This window comes from Anomaloglossus baeobatrachus, chromosome 8 (assembly GCF_048569485.1).
Source record: "Anomaloglossus baeobatrachus isolate aAnoBae1 chromosome 8, aAnoBae1.hap1, whole genome shotgun sequence".
Taxonomy (NCBI): domain Eukaryota; kingdom Metazoa; phylum Chordata; class Amphibia; order Anura; family Aromobatidae; genus Anomaloglossus; species Anomaloglossus baeobatrachus.
Window position 1 is genome coordinate 88,910,507 of NC_134360.1, and position 23,485 is coordinate 88,933,991.

The 23,485-nt window shown below is 50.1% G+C and overlaps 1 protein-coding gene across 1 annotated transcript in view; it reads left to right on the forward strand.

Moving 5' to 3' along the window:
- Positions 1–23,485, forward strand: part of MEI1 (meiotic double-stranded break formation protein 1) — a 902,984-nt gene that overhangs the window by 840,004 nt on the left and 39,495 nt on the right. Inside the window, exon 25 of the mRNA XM_075321882.1 lies at positions 3,301–3,385. Coding sequence (XP_075177997.1) covers positions 3,301–3,385 — 85 coding nt within the window. The remainder of the gene's footprint in view (positions 1–3,300; positions 3,386–23,485) is intronic.

A 23,485-nucleotide genomic window follows, 5' to 3' on the forward strand; every position in this document is an offset into this window, starting at 1 on the left:
CCCGCAATGTTCTGCCACATGCACACCTGCAATGCTCTGCCACACGCACACACATAATGCTCTGCCACATGCACGCCCGCCTGCAATGGTCTGCCACATGCACAGAGGTCCGCCTGCCTGCAATGCTCTGTATACACATACACCTGCCCCCAATGCTCTGCATGCACTCACGCCAACACGCAATGATCTTACACATACATGCACACAATGCTCTGCCACATGCACACCCGCAATGCTCTGCCCCGTGCACGCACACAATGCTTTGCCACACGTACACCCGCAATGCTCTGCCACACGCACGCCCACCTGCAATGCTCTGCCACATGCACAGATGCCCGCCCGCAATGCTCTGCATGCACGCACGCCAGCACGCAATGTTTTGCATCTATGCACACCCACACGAAATGCTCTGCATGCAATCACACCTGCATGCAATGCTCTGCATGCACGCACGCACACACGCAATGCTCTGCCACATACATCCACACAATTCTATGCCACTCGACCGCCCGCAATGCTCTGCCACATGCAGGCCCGCCTGCAATGGTCTGCCACATGCACAGACGCCCGCCTGCATGCAATGCTCTGTATGCACATACGCCCGCCCGCAATGCTCTGCCCCACGCATGCACAGATTCCCACCCATAATGCTCTGCATGCACGCATGCACGCAATAATCTGCCACATACAAGCACACAATGCTCTGCCACATGCACACCCGCAATGCTCTGCCACACGCATGCACACAATGCTGTGCCACACGCACGACCAAAATGCTCTGCCGCACACATGCCCGCCAGCTATGGTCTGCCACATGCACAGACGCCCGCCCGCAATGCTCTGCCACACGCACGCACGCCTGTAATGCTCTGCCACATGCACGCACAGATGCCCACACACAATGCTCTGCATGCACGCATGACCGCATGCAATGATCTGCCATATACATGCCCACAATGCTCTGCCACATGCACACCCACAATGATCTGCCCCATGCACACACACAATGCTTTTCCACACGTACGCCTGCAATGCTCGGCCACACACACACCCACCTGCAATGCTCTGCCACACACACGCACAGATGCCAGCTCATAAAATGCTTTGCATGCAAGCATGCCCGCACGCAATGATCTGCCACATACATAAACACAATGCTCTGCCACATGCACACCTGCAATGCTTTGCCCCATGCACGCACACAATGCTTTGCCACACGTATGCCCACAATGCTCTGCCACACGCACGCCCGCCTGCAATGCTCTGCCACACACAAGCACAGATGCCCACCCACAATGCTCTGCATGCACGCCTGCCTGCATGCAATGCTCTGCATGCACGCCCGCACGCAATGCTCTGCATGCACGCAAGCTCGCATGCAATGCTCTGCCACATACATGCACACAATTCTCTGCCACATGCACGCCTGCAATGCTCTGCCCCACGCACACACACAATGCTGTGCCACACGCATGCCCACAATGCTCTGCCATACGCATGCACGCCTGCAATGGTCTGCCACATGCACAGACGTCCGCCTACCTGCCCGCAATGCTCTGCCACATGCACGCACATATGCTCACCCCCAAATGCTCTGCATGAAGGTGTGCCCGCAATGCTCTGCCACATGCACGCCCGCCTGCAATGGTCTGCCACATGCACATACACCCGCCCTCAATGCTCTGCCACACACACGCATAGATGCCCGCCCCCAAATGCTCTGCATACACGCATGCCTGCACGCAATGATCTGCCACATACATGCACACAATGCTCTGCCACATGCACACCCGCAATACTCTGCCCCATGGACGCAACACAATGCTCTGCCACACGTACCCCTGGAATGCTCTGCCACATGCATGCCCGCCTGCAATGCTCTGAATGCACTCACGCCCGCACGCAATGTTCTGCATGCATGCACTCCCGCACACAATGCTCTACATGCACTCTTGCCCGCATGCAATGCTCTGCATGCAAGCACACCCGCACACAATGCTCTGCCACATACATGCACACAATTCTCTGCCACATGCACGCCCACAATGCTCTACCCCACGCACGCACACAATGCTATGCCACATGCACGCGCACAATACTCTGCCACACGCACGCCCGCCTGAAATGTTCTGCCACATGCACATACACCCACCCACTCGCAATGCTCTCCATGCACACACACCTGCATGCAATGCTCTGCATACATGCATGGCCACACGCAATTCTCTGCATGCACTCACACAATGCTGTGCATGCATGCACTCCCACATGCAATGCTCTGCATGCATGCCTGCACGACAATGCTCTGCATGCACGCCCACAGTGGCTGCGGCAAGGAGAGTGGGGGGGTAGCTGTGGTGGCGACGTAGGGGGGAGAGCAGAGGGTGTCATTGGAGATGGTAGCAGCGGTGGTGGGGGGAGGGGCACTGGTACTCACACATGCTGAACGGGTGAGAGGGGGAAAGTGCAGCACACAGCATACACTGTGAGCTGCACAAACATGGCGCCGATCTCCTCCCTCTGCTGTGATCTGGACAGCCGAGGGGGCGCATCAAGGTCACAGCAGGGAGCTGTCCTGGATTAAGTATAGGGTCGCAGCACGACAGCGTGAATGCATAGAGGGCTGCCATAAAGGAGGTAACTGTCATTACACACAGCAAATCGAAGATGGCAGCCCCCAGTGCTTCAGTGAAATTAGAATTAAATAAAAAAATAAATAACAGTGAGTTTAATTTTGTATTAAAAATACTTGATTTCATAATCACTATTATTAATACATAAATAAAAAACCCAACACTTTCATTATAACCCCATCAAAGCTGGAGCCAGCAATGAGGATGTGCTAGTAGAGCACGATTAAAGGTAATATTGCTGAAATAGCATAATAGATGTGTGGAGAGGCACATATTAGTAAGATTTAGGACAAAAAAAATCAGTTTTGGTAACTGGACAACTTCTTTAATTGCGAGAAAATGGTATGGTTATGGTCAGGGCACTATTTGATAACTTTTGTTTTGTAAGTAAAATTGTTTATTTTCACATTGCTAATGAGGCATACTATAGATATTTTCTTCATATATCAAGAATTTTAAAAAGTTATGATTAGGTCTGGGAGAGTTCATATTTTTTTTATCAATGAGTTTTGATCCAATTCTTTGCAGAAAAGGTAACGTGTCAGCATTAAGCATTTGCCAGTAACTTTAATTTAGCTACTGTAACTCACTTATTATTAAGTATACCGATCTGTACAAGAACATTTTTATAAACCTTGTAGTTTATCTGCTTTAATTTTATTTTCAGGTTCACAAAACTGTTCATGTTGATGTGAATAATGTGATAGATTTAATTTCATTTAAATTTAAAAGCACATCACCCATGCTACTCGGTAAGTAGTGGACTTGTAAATGTAGTAGCCAGTTAATGAAGCAGTCCCAATAAAACTTGTATCCTCTTTATATATTGCAATCATATTATATAGCAATGTGTACTTACAATTGCTAAGTTTGCCTTTCTACCTAGTTATTTTCTTTTCCATTAGGTCTATGACATCACGCGATTAAAAACAGACTAGCTGAATCCTTCTAACATCTATGCAGAAACATGACGTATCTATAAGGGATAGGCGGGTCTCCAATGACAAACTTCCCCTTAGGCTGGGGCCACACGGGCACTACTGCGATCCACTTGCATGACACTCGGCTCGTGCTGGCAGTACAGCAGAGCCGAGTGTCATGCATGTGTCCTTGCAACTGAGGTCCGTTCGTGCGAGCAGACCTCAGCTGCGGGGGGCGGGCCAGCACTCAGGAGGGGAGGGAGGGATTTATCTCCCCCTCTCCTGCGTAGCCGGCTATTGCCATTCTCGCACTGCACTAGCGGTACACCGGTGTACCGCGAGCGCAGTGCGATTTTTCTCTCGCCCCATTCACTTGAATGGGTGCGAGAGAAAGAGTCTCGGATTACAATCGCAGCATGCTGCGATTGTTTTCTCAGTCCGATTAGGGCTGAGAAAATAATCGCTCATGTGTGCTGACACACAGGCTAGAATTGGTCCGAGTGGAATGCGATGTTTTATCGCACTCCACTCGCACTGTTTTTCTCGCCGTGTGGCTTAGCCCTTACTTTAAATATATTAGTAACGACACAGACTCCGACTTTATTGCCGAATGGCCACAGCTTTATTAAACAGTATATATGTACCAAACTTGTGGCTCAACATGCCACCCCATTAACACCTGAACCTGTACATATATACATATTCTCCACAAAATGACACCTGATAGGTCCATCCGAGAGGGCAACCATCATCCCTATCCCCCGGCCGTAACCTCCAACCGACCCAGGGGACCACCTCGGCCGTGACCCAACCGACCCGAGGTGTAGGGTAATTAACGTTCCATCGTTAATTACCCCTCCCCAGAACCTGCAGGACCTCCGCCTACAAGTTCCCATCCAACTCGAAGCCACTCCCCCTGAGTGGCTTCATACCAACAAACCTACTGTCGGTACACCAAACCTCTCTGAACGGACCTATCACCCCGCCACAGACCGGCCAAGTGACACCTTACTTGGCCCGGGCGCCCCACACCCCCAATACTCGTTCCAATCCATCCCTCAAACCCAACATCCTCAAATCCAAACCGCCATCCGTGAGATGGACCCCCTCACGCCTCAAATACTGCTCAGTGTTACGAACCGGCGCCGCCATAGCCGCAAGCAGCCTGCTGCGGTTCCTGTTGCGCCCAGGCGCCGGCTGCCGTTCTTGGCCGTGCCTCGGGTCGTCCAGTTGGCTGTTCCTTCCACCACGTCTAAGTGTGGAGAGGCGGCTAGTGCGCATGCGTGCGCTGATTTACCCCAGCCAGAGTTTAAGCCCGGTGTTTTGCCTAGTGAGCATGCTCAGCCTGATTGTGTTATGTCTGAGACTAAGTCCTCAGTTCAGGCTACTGAGCATGCTCCCACAATTAACCCTAACAGCCTCTTTGCACAGGTACTTGGACTTCGTGCTGTGTCTAAGTTCTGGGATGTGCCTACTGAGCATGCTCAAACTGATAGTCTGCTTTCTGAGCCTGTTGCTCAGGCTACTGGGCATGCTCAGACACTTAGTGCATCAGAGGCTAGGTCCGGTAAGGACCTCACTGAGCATGTCCGTGAGGTGGCAGGCCCTGATAGGGCAGAGGGTGTCAGGTGTCCTGATGACGTAGCAACTCCGGACTGGCTCGCAGAGGCCCGCCCCTATGATCTGGCACCTCAGTATTGGTCGTCAGACGATGACTGGTGAAGTGTTTGGGGCGTGGCTGCCATGAGGTCATCAATGACGTGGCGGTTCCGGATAGGTCGCATGTGACGTCACTGATGACATGGCACTCTGCTATTGGACCTTGGTGGTTCCACCCTGGGTTTGGGGCGGACCCAGGTTATAAAAGGGGCTGGAGACAACATGGAGGTGCGCAGTCTTCACTTTTGCTCAGTCAGAGCACACCTCCATGTTAGAGCCTCATTGCGGCATAAGCCTATGTTGGGAAGCGGTAGGTAGGGTTAGGCGAACGGTGCCTGTCACGCCAAGATTCGTGGCTCGGCACATCAGGGTCAGGCGCCGTGCTTCCCTCCTGCCATTCCAGTCTTGCTTTAGCAGCCCAGTGGCGTTAACTGGGTTGCGGCTGCTGTGCTTCCTGTCCGATTGTGCCCCCTACGCACACGGACAACGCACCTGCTGCGCCACCTGTCTGATTGTGCTCCCTACGCACACGGACAACGCACCTGCTGCGCCACCTGTCCAATTGTGCCCCCTACGCACACGGACAACGCACCTGCTGCGCCACCTGTCCGGTTGTGCCCCCTACGCGCACGGACAGCGTACTCCAAGACCCCTGTGGAGTTAACAGGGTGTTCCTTATTTTCCTCGGCTTCCCGGTCAACGCTACTGGTGTACCCATCTGGTCTGACGTGTCCTACACACGTGGCCAGTCGAGAGGTGGCCAGAAACGCTAATCGGAGGACCGCTCGGCCTGACGTGTCCTACACACGTGGCCGACAGGGCGCTTTCGTGGCGGTCTTCCGGTCAACGCTACCTGGTTACCACCCGGCCTGGCGTGTTTACTGCACACGTGGTTGGTGTAGCGCTAGGTGCACCAAAACGCTAATCGGGTTGTCGTCCGGTCTGACGTGTCCCAACACACGTGACCGGTTCCCAGAGTTCCTGGGTTATCTCAGAGCCATCCAGCACTATAGTCTCCGCCTAACCCTCAGGTGCCAGCAGCTCCTTGTCATCTGGAGCACGGTGGGCCCCGACTGGCGATTAGGATATATACCCCCTGGTCCTAATCTGCCGGTTCCCCCGTAACAGTAAGACTGCGCCAGGGTCTGGCTGGCATGGCGGAGATGGAGCAGCTACGTCAGTTCATGCTGCAGCTTGATGCCAGAGTGAGGTCTCTGGAGAAGTCTGCTCTTGCTGCTGATATGGATGATGTGGTGGCTCAAGCGGCTGCAATGGTGTCAGTCACCAAGCCTACTCCAACCCTCCCTCACCTCTCGCTGCCCAACAAGTTTACGGGGAACAGCAAGGCATGTAGGGGATTCGTGAACCAGTGCTCAGTCCATCTAGAGCTGTTGGCTGCACGGTTTCCTACAGAGAGGTCGAAGGTGGGGTTTATCATCTCCTTGCTCTCTGATAGAGCACTGGAGTGGGCTACACCATTGTGGGAGAGGAATGACCCCGTAGTACAGGACTCTAAGGAGTTTTTGGAGTCCTTGCGACAAGTGTTCCTGGGGCCTCAGGTCACTCACGACTCGGCCCTACAGCTACTGACTTTGGAGCAGGGGCGTACCTCCTCAAGTCAATATGCTGTGAGTTTCAGGACACTTGCTGCAGAACTGGAGTGGTCAGAGAGGACTCTCATTCCACTGTTCTGGAGGGGATTAGCCTCGCACGTGAAGGACGCATTAGCGTCGCGTGAGGTACCAACTACCCTTGAGGGCCTCATGACTCTGGCTACCCGCATTGACCTGCGGACCTCCGAAAGTCAGCTGGAGCGCAGGTCAGAGGGTCGTTCAGCCACTGTAGTGGTCTCTCCTACTGCACCTCCCTTAGAGGACATCTCTGTCCCTATGGACATCTCTAGGGTTGGTGTTGCTAGGTCTTCGAGTCGCAAGGGCATTTCCTGTTTCGCTTGTGGGCAGTATGGTCATTATGCCAACCGTTGCCCAAAGCGTCAGGATAAGCGACCACGATTGGTGACCATAGCTGGAGGTAGACTGGACTCTGCGTCATCCATTAGGGTGACGTTTCCCGCGTCCATTTCCTTTAAGGGGTCAACATGGTCCACAAGGGCAAGTGTGGACACAGGTGCTGGGGATAGTTTCATCTCCTCCTCTTTTGCCCGGCGGCATGCCATCCCACTGGTGCAAATGCCAAGGCCAGTGAGAGTCCGTGTATTGGATGGGTCCTTGTTGCCCAAGGTAATTCACCAGCGGACAGTGCCCATTACCCTTGCCATGTCATCTGGGCATAGGGAGACCATTTCATTTCTGGTTCTCCCTAAGGGTGCAGATGATATTTTGCTGGGTATTCCTTGGTTGAAGCAACATTCCCCACATATCGACTGGTCGTCTGGGGTGATTACACGGTGGAGCGAGTCTTGTAGCTCCCACTGCATGTCTCCATCTTCCGCCCGTCGCTCAGTGGTATCTGTGGCGACTATAGACCATTCGAGTGGGAGGGCCGCTAGAGGGGGGGGGTACTGTTACGAACCGGCGCCGCCATAGCCGCAAGCAGCCTGCTGCGGTTCCTGTTGCGCCCAGGCGCCGGCTGCCGTTCTTGGCCGTGCCTCGGGTCGTCCAGTTGGCTGTTCCTTCCACCACGTCTAAGTGTGGAGAGGCGGCTAGTGCGCATGCGTGCGCTGATTTACCCCAGCCAGAGTTTAAGCCCGGTGTTTTGCCTAGTGAGCATGCTCAGCCTGATTGTGTTATGTCTGAGACTAAGTCCTCAGTTCAGGCTACTGAGCATGCTCCCACAATTAACCCTAACAGCCTCTTTGCACAGGTACTTGGACTTCGTGCTGTGTCTAAGTTCTGGGATGTGCCTACTGAGCATGCTCAAACTGATAGTCTGCTTTCTGAGCCTGTTGCTCAGGCTACTGGGCATGCTCAGACACTTAGTGCATCAGAGGCTAGGTCCGGTAAGGACCTCACTGAGCATGTCCGTGAGGTGGCAGGCCCTGATAGGGCAGAGGGTGTCAGGTGTCCTGATGACGTGGCAACTCCGGACTGGCTCGCAGAGGCCCGCCCCTATGATCTGGCACCTCAGTATTGGTCGTCAGACGATGACTGGTGAAGTGTTTGGGGCGTGGCTGCCATGAGGTCATCAATGACGTGGCGGTTCCGGATAGGTCGCATGTGACGTCACTGATGACATGGCACTCTGCTATTGGACCTTGGTGGTTCCACCCTGGGTTTGGGGCGGACCCAGGTTATAAAAGGGGCTGGAGACAACATGGAGGTGCGCAGTCTTCACTTTTGCTCAGTCAGAGCACACCTCCATGTTAGAGCCTCATTGCGGCATAAGCCTATGTTGGGAAGCGGTAGGTAGGGTTAGGCGAACGGTGCCTGTCACGCCAAGATTCGTGGCTCGGCACATCAGGGTCAGGCGCCGTGCTTCCCTCCTGCCATTCCAGTCTTGCTATAGCAGCCCAGTGGCGTTAACTGGGTTGCGGCTGCTGTGCTTCCTGTCCGATTGTGCCCCCTACGCACACGGACAACGCACCTGCTGCGCCACCTGTCTGATTGTGCTCCCTACGCACACGGACAACGCACCTGCTGCGCCACCTGTCCAATTGTGCCCCCTACGCACACGGACAACGCACCTGCTGCGCCACCTGTCCGGTTGTGCCCCCTACGCGCACGGACAGCGTACTCCAAGACCCCTGTGGAGTTAACAGGGTGTTCCTTATTTTCCTCGGCTTCCCGGTCAACGCTACTGGTGTACCCATCTGGTCTGACGTGTCCTACACACGTGGCCAGTCGAGAGGTGGCCAGAAACGCTAATCGGAGGACCGCTCGGCCTGACGTGTCCTACACACGTGGCCGACAGGGCGCTTTCGTGGCGGTCTTCCGGTCAACGCTACCTGGTTACCACCCGGCCTGACGTGTTTCCTGCACACGTGGTTGGTGTAGCGCTAGGTGCACCAAAACGCTAATCGGGTTGTCGTCCGGTCTGACGTGTCCCAACACACGTGACCGGTTCCCAGAGTTCCTGGGTTATCTCAGAGCCATCCAGCACTATAGTCTCCGCCTAACCCTCAGGTGCCAGCAGCTCCTTGTCATCTGGAGCACGGTGGGCCCCGACTGGCGATTAGGATATATACCCCCTGGTCCTAATCTGCCGGTTCCCCCGTAACACTCAGTGGACTTCTCCAAGTCCTCAAATCAAACCACCAAACCTCCGTTCCACGCTACAAACCTGCCAATCGCCAGGTTCAATTTATTTTCCGGGCCCTGTGAATCCAATCCACCGCCCCCCAAAACGCCACTGCATCCGGGCTACCATATCGGACCTCACACTCACGATGCCATGGAACGCCCTCCACACTGAAGTAAGTCCAACTTGATATCCCTTTTTAACTCTCTCGCCGTCCTTACTCTAATATCAATCCCCCCCACATGCAGCATTAAAACATCAGGTTCCCTGCCAATCCGGCTATAATACGCCAATTAAGGGCGAACTCTACTCCAACTCATGCCCCGAACTCCGAGCCATTTCACACGGGCTTCCTCATCACCGCTCCGAGCTGCCGACCGTCCCGGCGAACATCCGCCTGCAGAGCTCCCCCAAAACACAAAGGAATGCCCGAGAATCCACACGAGGCATGGTCTTACAACATATAAAGACCCTGAATACAACAACAATTGTCCACGAAGAAACTGCCCACCAAACCATACTCACTAAAGGACCCCCTGTCACCAAACATCACCTAATCAGATGTGGTCTAATATTCAAACGAAACCTGGAGGAATCCCAGCTCCCAATCTGCCGGATCCAATCCTCACTCAGCCCCCCACTTAGCCGCTTCGGTCGCTGCCCCAATCCGAAAGGAGTGGGACCCATAATCCCTTGGTTCCTCCCCCGGCCCGTACTAAAGCCGTCTTCAACACTGCCATACTGGAATCGCAATAAGGCAGATCCATCCACATGTCTAATGACAACACCGGGGTAGCCACCCCACACCTGCAAGAATTCCGCCACCTGAACCACTGGGCATAGGTGGTGCCTTGGCAATTCAAACAATGTCACCAGCCGTCCCCGACCTATTTGATCTGTCTTTTAACTGTAGCCTGCACTCACTCCATCCTTTCCAAGCGTAACAACTTCCACTAACAGCCCGCCTACTGCATGCCTGGCAGGGCTACCAATTTTTCTGATGCAGAAAGCCCCAAAAAATGCCAATATGAAGGCAACCGTAAACCAACCTCGTTCCTAATCGGACGAGCATATATCCCCCAAAACACCTCACCAAACGAACCAACGACGGAAACAATAGTGGCCGTCTCCTGTCTCGCGACCACGCGCCCTTTTGAAAAAACCCTTCATCACCTGCCGCCCCAAAAATTCCTTTGTCACATCCCGAACCCCTCGCATTTTTAAACAAGAAGGCCCAACACTGCCAACTTGTAATTATCACCGAAACAGACCGGCCTGCTGAAAATCCCAGCTAATCAGTAACAACATCCCCAGCACTCGGCCTGTCTAACCAAGCTCCATAAAATCCGCCTTCTCCAACTCCTCCCATTCCTGCCACACAGCCTGGTATCGGCACCAAGTAACCTCAGCCACCGGTCTCCTGATTCCCTCAAATGCTACACCGAAGCCAGGTCCCACCCCCATGCCGGGCATAGTTTTCCAACCTTGTCCACTCCTGGCACCAGTCGCCTGAACCTGTGGAACTGAAACCGAGAGAGCGCATCAGCCACTTCATTCTTTCACTCCGGACACATGCTGCGCCACCACGCACATGTTGAGTTCTAAGCAACCCACACCAGATGGCTCAAGTACCACCCTACCAGGGGCAATTTTTTGCCGACAATGAATTGATCGAATGCACCACTGCCATGTCATTACAATGCACACAAAGCTTCTTGCCCGCAAATCTGGGCCCCCAACTCCACTGCCACTATGATGGGGAACATTTCCAGCAGCGCCAAATCCGTCATCAACCCCTTTTACCACCCAAAGCCGTGGCCATTAGCCCACACACCAAAGCGTCCTGAACGTGCCCCAAAACCTGATGCCCCCGCCGCATCAATAACAGTTCCAGCTGGCTATTTGATACTGCCTTGCTCATCCATAACGTTCGTCCGTTGTATCGTTCAAGGAATGCAGCCCCACACCAGCAAATCTCCTTTCCTCATCATTGTCACTCTGACAAACTGATTTGTAGCAAACACCCCTGCCGTTGCGCTCGCCAGACCCTGTTAACAATTCGCCCCATCGTCCTAATGTGACAGGCAAAATTCAACTTCCCAAGGACCGGCTGAAATCCCGTAACCGCACCTTCTTTGTCCGGTGCAACCCCTGCACCGACGCCTTCAAATCACACTGCTCGTCCTCCGGCAATCGGCATTCCATACCCACCGTGTCAATTCCAATGCCCAGGAAACATAGGGACATCACTGGCCCTTCTATTTTCTCCTGTGCCAACGGAATGCCCAGGCTTCCCGCAATGCGTTCTAATGTAAATAGCAGCAAGGAACAAACCGAGGAGCCCGCTGGGCCCCCACAAAAGAAATCATCCAACTAGTGTATTACTGAGTGGACACATGCCACATCCCCGACTACCCATTCCACAAACGAACTAAACGCTTCAACATAAGCGCCCGAATAGCACAACCCATGGGCAGGCCCGATCCACATAGTATTGCCCATCCCACCTGCACCCCACAGGTGAAAAACTCTCCAGGTGCACCAGAAGTAACCGGAAAGCTGCTTCCACGTCCGCCTTGGTCATCAGGGCCCCTTGCCCACTACCCGCACTAACTCCAAAGCCTTGTCAAACGATACATAACAGACCGCCGGCAACTCGGGTGAAATCCCGCCGTTCACCAACAACCCAGCCGGGTAAGAGAGATGATGAAGGAGCCGAAACTTGTTCGGCTCCTTCTTGGGTACCACTCCCAGCGGCGAAAACCTCAAGTTGGGGAGTGGCAGGTCCTGGACCGGACCCGCCATCCACCCCACTCCACCTCCTTCTGCAGCTTTTCCGTCACCACCTCCGGATGTTCTTTTGCGGACCCCGAATTACCCAGGCGAAACACCGGCGCCCCAAATTCAACGGAATCCGGAAACCTTCCATAAAAACCCGTCCCAAACAGCTCTGCCGCCCGATCATCCGGATATCTATTTAAATAGGTACGCATCGCCTTGACCCTCATTGGCGTCCTCCTTGGTTCAAAACCTTCCCCCGACTTTTCTTTCCCCCTTTGAAACACCTGGCCAAAGAGTGGGAAACCTCCACCACCGGAACACCCGTGTTCGAACGGACACGCTGCCCCCAAACTTACATTGCCCCTCACTAAATTTCCAACACACCCCTTTCTTTTTTCCAGCCGAAGACCCGCCACTCGCACCCGGGCCCCCGGCACCCCCTCGAAAGGGCTGCGCCGTAGCCGTCATCAAACGCATCCACAGAGAAATATCTTTTGTGTTCCCACCGGATGCCAGGCCGCATAGCCTTCCATTGCCAGTAAATAAACGTCCCCGGGATCAACCTACACCTCCCCCTTTTTTTTTTTTTTTAAATCCTCCTTTTCTTTTACAGTCACTTGGCTTCACTTTATCCAAGTTAAACTTCCAAGGAAGCAGGGAAAAATTTTTTTCCCATATTCCCCTTTCCTTATCTACTCCCTCACCTCCTTTTTCAAATGCCCCCTACGGACTCTCAAAGCACCCGTAACTTCGCTCCGTGCCCTATCATCCAACGCACAACCTCATCATCCTTTTCCACGTCCTCGCTAACCAACGCCACGGCCGCCGCGCCGTCCGCCTGACCCGCAACGACCGCCGGCACAACCTCCTAAGCCTCTACCTCGCGCACCGGTACCACCAGCAGCCACCCCGACCGAGGGACCCACCCACGCCCCCCGCCAAGGGACTCAGGCCCGCTTCGACCTGCCCGCTCAGCCGACAACCCCTGCAACACCCCTAGCAGCTGCCCCCAAAACTCCGCCCCGGGTAACCCCGACTGACCGACCGCACTAAAACCCCCGACAACCACTCCCCACGGTGGAACCCCCGCTAACACTACCCACAACATTAAACATATTGGTTGTTCTCTCACCAGGCTGCCTCTGAACCGAATCCGGAGCAGCCGTACCGCGAACATCCTGCTGCCGTTCCATCCGTCCTGCCGCCTCCTCCGGTCCTTCTTCCTCGCCCGAATAAGAAGAGCTGCTGGAGTCCGCTGGGGGGACCAGCGAGGGGACAGCCCGCACCTGGCGGCCGTCAACCCCCACGGTCACCACACCCTGCTCCTCCGTGCCCCTCCTGCTTGTCCTCTTTTCATGCCGCGGCGCGGCGTCCTGCCGCCGTCCTTCTTTGCTGCCCCCTCCTGCTGCACCGCTGTAAGCTCTGTAGCTCCCGGTGGTCCCCCCCCTGCCGACTGCAGGAAGGCCGTGCCTCTCCGTCCGGATGCCGGGAACACCCCCCAGCCTGATCCCTGCTGGGAGGTACCGTAATAACGGACCGCCGCAAGGGCCCTGCGGACTGCATGACCCTGTCACCAGCCCCCTCCGACTACCGCTCCACGCCGCCCCTCCATCCATGCTCACTCCCCTGCCGACTGCAGGGAGTCTCCCCGTCCGCTCCGTGGTGCCGGGCGCCACCCCCAGCCCGCACCTCACTGGGGGCTGCCGTTGCTCTGGTCCGTGGCCGTGCAGGCCGCGGACCGGAAGTGGGCCTCACAGAAGCTCCGCCCACCCCCGGCCCGCGGGATCTCCGACGACGATTCCTCCCGGCGGCCGGAGACACGTCTGAAGGTGAGGTGCACTCCGCTGCCCCAGAGGGTCCCCGAAGGGGCTCCTAAATCTGATTACTCCCCCCCCCCGCCGAGGGAGTAGCGCTCCGGCGGTCGCGCATGCCGAGCGCGCAGAGCAGGTCCGGGCGCAGGAGCAGAGATAGCCGCTCCAGCCCTGCAGACCCTTCCAGCTGTTCCCGCAGCACGTCCTCGCCGATGGCCTCAGATGCCCCCCCCCCGTCCCAGCTCCAGTACCGCTGCTAAATCCGCCATTCTTCCGTCGGGGATGCAGCAGCGCAGGGGGGACACGCTGTCTGTAGGTCAAAAGGGGGAAGTGACCTCTGCACAGCCCCCTTTATACCCACCACACCAACCCTCCCATATCTTGTCCCTCACCCAATCCCTTTTCCCGACTCTCCCACCAATCAGGCAGCCCCTATGTGCCTCCAACCTTAGCACTTAACTCTTTCCTACCCTAACCCTCCCGATAGTCATGGGCCTGTTCACCCCTATGGGGCTCACTGCCCGTCTGGAAGTCAATTTTCCCAGTTTGAGTCAGGAGTCACTGCAAACATCCCTGGAAAAGGGGGGGGCAGCAAGTTAAGCAGAAGAGGAGGGGAATGATTCATGCAGGGACAAAGGTTTTATTGCTTGTACATAGAGCAGAGAAAATAACAGAATTTACTTGGTAGAAAGGCAAAATGAGCAATTGTAAGTACACAGTGCTATATAATATTATAATTGCAATATATTAAGAGGATAAAAATTTTGATGTGACTGCTTTTTTAAAATAGTTGTCTCACAAATAAATATTAGAATAAGATTTGGTGAAGTAGAAGGTGTTTTTCACCAACACTGAACACAATAGATAGATGTAAGTAGTATGAATATCCAGATACTGGACCATATCTAAAATTATTCAAAGTGGGGAAAAAACATACATTTTGCAACAACTAAAAGAGAATTGTAATATTTAATCATGGTACATTATTTTTAAGAATCTGAGTTAATTGCTTAGAAGCAAACCTGATCTCATTTGTTACATTCACGTTTGAGCAATATCATGCTCAGTGGCTAAGTAGTCAATTTATATAAAAAATATCATAAAATAATGAGCTAAACTCGTTAACCAATAACGCAATCAGAAACAAAGTTTCAAAAGATGAGTAGAAAAGCTCTTAGTTTATTGTACATTAATTAAAATACCAAACAATACAACATTATATCAAAAAGCAAGATTGCCAATTCATCAAGTCTGTAAACCGTAATATACCTGCACTAAAAAAAAGCAGTATTATTCATTATATGTATTAAACCACTGCTAAGTTTATTCTGTTCCAAAATTGAACTCTGATACCATCTAGTGGTGGAAAAAATTATCACATATAAGATATACAAAATGTCGACTAAATATAAAAAAATAAGTTTTTTATTATTATATTATAGACAAGAACTTGCTTAGTGCAAAAAGATGTTAAATAAGAGGTAATATACCTGCACTAAACATAAGATTCAGCAAGCATTTAGTATTTTAAATATAACGACACTGAGATAAACTTAGTGCAGAGAGGTATTCGGAATAACTCGCATTGCACTCAGCCCCATGTAAAACATTGCTGCAGCTTACATCTGTGAGTTTTCTCTAAGTCCTAATCGGATTGAGGAAAAAATTGCACCATGCTGCAATAGTCTACGAGTCTCTCATCACTCGCACAAGTCTACGGGTGTGAGTGAAACATCGCACTGCACTTGGATGACATCCAAGTGCAGTGCGATATATGCACAGGCTGACAATGGCAATGGAGGAGATGGAGAGGTTGTGCCGCCCCCGTGCCATCAGCCGGCGTTGCTCGGGTCCGGGCCTTCTTGGGTGGTGGCTCGAGGGTCTCCGGACCCGGGGGTTTCACGGACACGTCGAATAAAAAGGGGGGACGTAAATGTACGGGCTAGGCCGTATTAAGTTTGTGACGTCACCCACGGTGTGTGGTGAAGTGAGCTGTTGTGGGGCACCCGTGGGAGATGTTGTGAAGCTAGTTGTTAACCCCTCCGTGGGTAGGGATGGTTGCCCCGGGACCCGGTGTCTCAGTGCAGGGTATAGTGACCTCAGGGAGTGTTTGTGTACTCACAATTAATAAACCTCTGGTAAACCAAGGTGCTGGTGGCCGGTGCCGCGGACGGTTGCATTCGGGTCCCCCACCCGGCTGGTGGTCTCTATCCTTTTCCTCTGCACTGTTTTGTGTAAGGAGTCCGCTCCCGGCTGGATGTGACCTAAGGAGCCGTGCCCGCAGACGCTGGCCCGTAGGATCTATGGGCCCTGGCCGTGACCTCCTATCCCTATCGGTGGGCTGTTGTCTGCTATGAGGGACTTTGGGTGTGACAGGACTAGTCCTGGCCTCAATCAGTGAATTAACCAGTCCGTTTGTTTCCGGTTCTGGCTTCAGGGTCCGAGTACCCCCCTTTGTGCTACAGTTTCCGGGTCGGTTCCCCGTGTTGGTACCAGCGGGCTACAACCCTGTCCTGGTCCACTTCGTTCTGCTGAGCCGTCTTCCCGTCTCCTGTTGACGGAGACCACCGTCTGCCTCCTAGCCAGTGGCACCAGGGCTCCTACCCTGATACTGTTCAACTTGAACTTTTCTGCTGGAGCTTTACTTAGCTCCAGCCCACACTCCTCTCCAAACTCAACTCCAAACTAAACTAGACTAACTCCTGTTTTCCCGCCCCGGGCTGTCTGGACCCCTGGGTGGACGTGTCCAACCACCACGCCCACTGGTGTGTCTATCTTTCCCTAAGGTGGGTGACTAGGGTTTTTTGGTTGGCTGTGTGTTTCCTAGTGGGGAAAAGGTGTTGTTTAGGGGCCTATTTGTGACTACTTGGTTTTGCCAGGGCGTCACAGAGGTCACTCTCTCCCTCTCCTCCACAGCTGTGATCCGATCACAGGATTAGAGCACAGCTGCATGACCCTCGGCTCACACTCACAACAGAGTGGGAGCTGAGGGTCATTAGCATATCGCATCCGATGCTCTCGCATCCCATGCCATACACCAGTGTATGAAAAAATGGTCCCATTCTCATCCAGTAGAGTAGGATGATTTTTTTTTCTCACTTCTAATCCATGTGTTGTCCATGTGCTGTCTGTTTTTTTCTCAGCAACTATTATTCATATACAGTCATTTACATGACCATTACAGTGTTCTCTGCTACAGAATAGTTTTGTATCCATGAAAATGGACATCCCTAGAATAGTCCGTGCACTGTCCGTGTAGCGTCGGGTTTTTTTTCTTGTACAAATTGACTTGTACTGGTGAGTCTCGCACAATTTCGGCATAAGCTCGCATCATGCTTTACCTTTTTTTCTCATCCAGAATATGGATGAGAAAAAAACTGAACATCTGTTCCAACTCATTGACTAACATTGGTTATAGTGCAATGCGAGATTTTCTTGCATTACACTCGCCCAATTAATACGCTCATGTGAGTGAGGCCTTAACCTCTTCATGACGCATGACGTATTGGGTACGTCATGGATCGGGTCAAGTTAATCCCTTCCTGCTGCTGCCAGCAGCCGGCAGCAATCACTACACATATCAGCTGCTTTGAACAGCTGACATGTGCTGCTATCAGGCATGAGTGCATTCGCTAACCACTTGCGCCTGTTAATCCCTTACAGCGCACTGTGAGAATGTCACAGTGCGATGTAACAGCGGGACTCGGTAAGCATTCACTTACCCGGCTCTATTACCCAGCACCTTCATAAGTCTCGTGATCTGATCATGTGGATCCAATGGTTGTCATGGTACCACAGGGTAATGTGATGATTCCTGTAGCTATCATGAGTCAGTTCCTCTTACAGCCGGAAGAGCGCCGTGTGTCAGAGGAGAGCTGCTTTTGTGCAGATCAGAGCAATGCTGCTCTGATCTACAAGAAAGAATGGGCGATCAGATTGCTGATCCTTATAGCCCCCTAGGAATACTAGTAAAATAAAAAAAGTTTTAAAAAATTTAAAAAAAATTAAAAAACCTAAAAGTTCAAATCACCCCCCATTCACCTCATTGAAAATTAAAGGGTTAAAAAAATAAAAAAAATATACACCTATTTGGTATCGCTGCATTCAGAAATGTCCAATCTATCAAAATATAAAACCAATTAATCTAAAAGGTAAATGACGTAGCAGCAAAAAAATTCCAAAAGCCAGAATTACATTTTTTGGTCGCTGAAAAGTTTGCGCAAAATGCGATAACAGGCAATCAAAACAGCGCTTCTGTGCAAAAATTGTACCATTAAAAATGTCAGCTCGAGACGCAAAAAATTAGCTTAGCCTTAGTTCCTAAACAATGAGAACACAAAAAGTGCGCCCTTTTTTGGGATAAACTTTTGAAATTTTTGTAACCCCTTAGATAAAAGTAAAACTATACATGTTTAGCATCTATGAACTCATACCAACCTGAAACATCACACCAACATAACAGTTTTACCATGTAATGAACATTGTGAATAAACTATCAAAAAAACAATCATGCAATCACACTTTTTTCCAATCTTTTTGCACTTGGAATTTTTTTGCTGTTTTCCAGTACACTATATGGTAAAACTTATGGTTTCTTTTAAAAGTACAACTCGTTTCGCAAAAAAAACGTGAAAATCACCCAGGTGTGAAGGGGTTAAAGTACCACTCCAGCACTGAAAAAAAGTAAAATGCTGGAGTGGGGCTTTAAAGGATAAAAAAAAGTAATATGACCATATAGAATTTAAAACTTAAAAGGGTTAAGGCTGAATTCACAAATCCTAGTTTGCATGCATAGGCTAATGGTGTCCTGACCCAAATTCGACAACCACAAAGCATATTTGAGGCTGTTGACTTGTGAACAAGAGACCAGCATCTAATCTTGGAACACAAAACACAGATGTGTAAATTTGATTTTAATGGGATATAAAATAATTCTTTGTCAGTCTTAGGCCCCTTTCACACGTCAGTGATTCGGGGACGTTTGTGCTTTTTTTTAAACGTACCAGAATCACTGACATACGCAGACCCATTATAATGAATGGGTCTGCTCACACGTCAGTGATTTGTCACTGCACGTGTCTCCGTGCAGCGTACCCACATGTGCATGATTGCTGCACGGAGACATGTCCATTTTTTTCTGGCATCACTGATGTTCCACGGACCACGCAGTGGTGTGATCCGTGAAACATGTGCCAGAAAAAAACGTGCTTTTAAAAGAATAAACATTTTAACTCACCCGGCGTCCAGCGATGTCCTCTGCAGCCCGTTCTCCCTGCTCCTTCTGTGCCGGCTGATTACTGTCGCGCATATTCATTATGCGCGACACAGCCGACCTGGAAGCAGCTCCTGCAGGGGTCACCGCCGGCCGGATGCTGCGTCGCGGGAGGATTCAGCACCACGGACAGCGGGAGCGGGCGCAGGTGAGTGAATCTCTAAGTGCAATCACGGGCCACGGAGAACGGAGCCCGGATTGCACTTAGACAACCCACGTGTGCCGTGATTTTCGGCACACGCAGGGACATGTGCGTGTTTTACACGCCAGTGAAAAACGTCTGTGTTTTTCACTGACGTGTGAAACGGGCCTTAAGGCCACTTTACACGCAGAGATAAATCTTTGGCAGATCTGTGGTTGCAGTGAAATCATGGACATATTGTTCCATTTGTACACAGCCACAAACCTGGCACTGATTGTCCACAATTTCCCTGCAACCACAGATCTGCCTCAGATTTATCTCTGTGTAAAGTGGCCTTTAGGGGCTGTTACCATAAAAGGGCTTTTAACATTTTTCAGCCAACATTGATTGTATACACAAAAAAAGCTTACCTGTACTTTTTGTCACTAATACTTAATAAATCAAAAACACATTGTTTGGTGGGTCATTATTTCTATGGAAAAGTCCACCAGAACGGTACATGTCACTTACTACTTTTAAGCCAAACCCTTTAATCAGTTCAGTTTAAATAATGTCAAAAACATTGTTCTACTTAAAGGTGTTTTCCCATGAGCAACGTTCATTTTAAAGTTCATGTTAATCAATAGATCTTGGAATAATAATAAAATCCACAATTGGAAGTGTTTAAAAACTTTTATCCTGTCCTGAGATAATCTTATTTATGTGCCCTGCTATGTACTGTGTAATGAATGTGTCTGACCGTACAGGGACAGTCTGATCATACCACAGCTCCTGGGCAGGGGAGGAAGTAATAAAGTGTACAGACAGGACAGCATGGGATCACAAATCTTTCTTTGAGGTAAAACATTTTTTTAGAAAAGGCAAGGAAATATTTTAGCTCACAAAAAGAATCACCTATGATCTCGTGCTATAATGTCTGTATACTTTTTTAATTCCTCCCATGTTCAGGAGATGTGGTATGATCAGACCTTGTCCCTGTGCGGTCAGACACGGCCATTACACAGTACACAGCAGGGACACATATATCAGATGATCTCAGCACAGGGACATTTTTTTAAACATATCCAATTGTGGAAATTATTATTCCAAGATCTATTTATTGAAATTAACTTTTTTCATTTTTAAAATCCTATAAATGAATTGAACAGCTTTACACAAGGCCTAGAAATATTGTTCGTTTTAACTGTGTGTTTTACATGTTAGGCTTCATTCACACTTGTGTTTCTACATTCAATTTGTCTGTTTCGTTTTAAGACAAGATAAACAGGATTATTGTCAAAAACAGATCTATTGCATAACTAACACAAAGCAGAGGAAACCCATTTGTCAGTAATTATTACGTTTCAGTATTTAGAATGGAAGAGAGATTTCTTCCTGCTGCTCTTTCTTTTTACATTATTGAAACAGACACATAATGTAGCCCAGGCAGACCCCATAAGAATTAGTGGGGTTCCTCTTCTTCTGCTTTCGTCAGTTATGGAAAGGGTAAGTTTTGACATTAATTCTGTTTATCTTTTCTTAAAAACAAAATAGACAATCTGAATTTCAAAGTGCAAATGTCAACATACTGTATAGCCTTATTTGTGAAAGATATGCTGTTGTATTTGGGCCCTGTTCATACTTGCATTTTATCTAGATTTCCTATTCCATAAAAGCAACAGTTTTATAGAATTCATATGGAAACATTTTAATTACAAAATAGATATAAATTGTTTTCTGTGGGGTTTTTCCCCCTTTTTTTTCAATAGAACAAAAGTTTCACATGCTGCACTTTTTGTTCTGGTAAAAAAAACAGATACAAAGGGGAACCATACGGACCCCATTATAATCAATGGGGCTTTTATGCCTCTATTTATTTAAGTTTTGGAACCATTTTCCACGTAAATTCTGTTTCTAAAAATGGAAACAGATGAAAGTTATGTTGAAAACAAAAATATAGGTATCATATTATATATGATAACATAATTGCATTATTAGGATATGTGCTATTGGGCAAAATGCAAGCCCAGTGATTATCCAGCTCACCCCAAATCTCTGATAAGATAATAAAACCACTGCTAAAACTGTATGTGTTTTAACGTAATTTAATAAAGAAAGTTATGGCTGAGGTTAGGAATATCATTAAAACTATTTATTTCATGCATAAAAGGCAAAACGTTTCTACATCAAATAGATGTCTTCCTCAGGTGGGTGAGTAAAAGTACACATAATCTGAGGAAGACATTCATCCGGTGTGGAATTTGTTGCCTTTCATGTGTAAACCAAGTTAACTATATTCCCTTCGATGAGTATTTGGTGAGTTTTAGATGTTGCAAATTGTATGCAGCATGTCTGTGCCTTTTAGGTGCATTAGGTGAAGGGTGCTTTACATGCTGCGACATCGCTAACGATATATCGTCGGGGTCACGTCGTTAGTGACGCACATCCGGCATCGTTAGCGACATCGCAGCGTGTGACACCTAGGAGCGACGATCAACGATCGCAAAAACGTCAAAAATAGTTGATCATTGACATGTCACTCCTTTTCATAATATCGTTGGTGGTGCATGCAGCTGGTTGTTCGTCGTTCCTGCGGCATGACACATCGCTATGTGTGACACCGCAGGAACGACGAACATCTCCTTACCTGCGTCCACCGGCAACGAGGAAGGAAGGAGGTGGGCTGGATATTCCACCCGCTCATCTCTGCCTCTCCGCTTCTATTGGACGGCTGCCGCGTGACGTCGCTGTGACGCCGCACGAACTGCCCCCTTAGAATGGAGGCGGTTTGCCGGCCACAGCGACGTCGCAGGGAAGGTAAGTCCGTGTGACGGGTGTAAGCGATGTTGTGGCCACGGGCAGCGATTTGCCCGTGACGCACAACCGATGGGGGCGGGTACGCTCGCTAGCGATATCGCTGCGTGTAAAGTGCCCTTTACTTGCAGGTTTTCATTGTGTTTCTGAGTGCATTTTTTACATGCATTCTTGTGTTTCAACGCTGCAGATTTTCCACTTTTTGGAATGTCACACTTTAAATAAAGCTCATTTGTTTTTGTTTATTGATACAGCTATGCCTGGTTTCTGCAACAGAAAAACACTAAAAACACAAATGTGTTTATTTTACATGCAGATTTTCGGCATCTGATGTATTTCTATGGGAAGAATCTGCACATAAAGCTCAACGTACCCACATGCAAAACGGACATTGCGAATCTTAAAAAATGCAGTACATGTCAGTTTTTGCTGCATAAAAAAAGCAGTGGGCATAAGATTTCTACAAGACTCGGGTCACAAGACAGTATAAAAAATTTGGTCCGATTTTCATCCAGAAAAGTGGCATGATTATTTTCCCACTTGTTATCCATGTGCCATCTGTTTTTTTTTTTACAGTTGCAATAATCAATTACAGGAGCACTTACAGTTTCATATGTTACAAAATTGTAATGTATCTGGATATATCTCGCATCCATAGACTTCAATGGATCTCATCAAATTTCTGTCAAATAGCAGCATGATGTAATCTTTTTCATAGACAGATTCTGACAGTGAAAAAAATTGGTCATCAGCGCTGCTCCAGTGAATGACAGGGGTCAGTGTGCTATCAATAAAAAATCGGGGAACACGTCCAATTTTTACTGTTGTGTGCTTGAGCCCTAAATCCCATCCAATTTGCTGGAACTGTAAGGGGTACTTCACACACAGCGAGATCGCTACTGAGATCGCTGCTGAGTCACGTTTTTTGTGACCTCATTAGCGATCTCGCTGTGTGTGACACTGAGCAGCGATCTGGCCCCTGCTGTGAGATCGCTGCTCGTTACACACAGCCCTGGTTCGTTTTTTTATTGTTGCTCTCCCGCTGATAAGCACACATCGCTGTGTGTGACAGCGGGAGAGCAACAATCCTGAATGTGCAGGGAGCAGGAGCCGGCGTCTGACAGCCTGCGGTAAGCTGTAACCAAGGTAAACATCGGGTAACCAAGGTTACCAGCCTCAGCAGCTCTCACGCTGCCAGTGCCGGCTCCTGCTCCCTGCACACGCTAAGTTAAGCGGTGTGCGCTGGTAACTAAGGTAAACATCGGGTAACCATACCC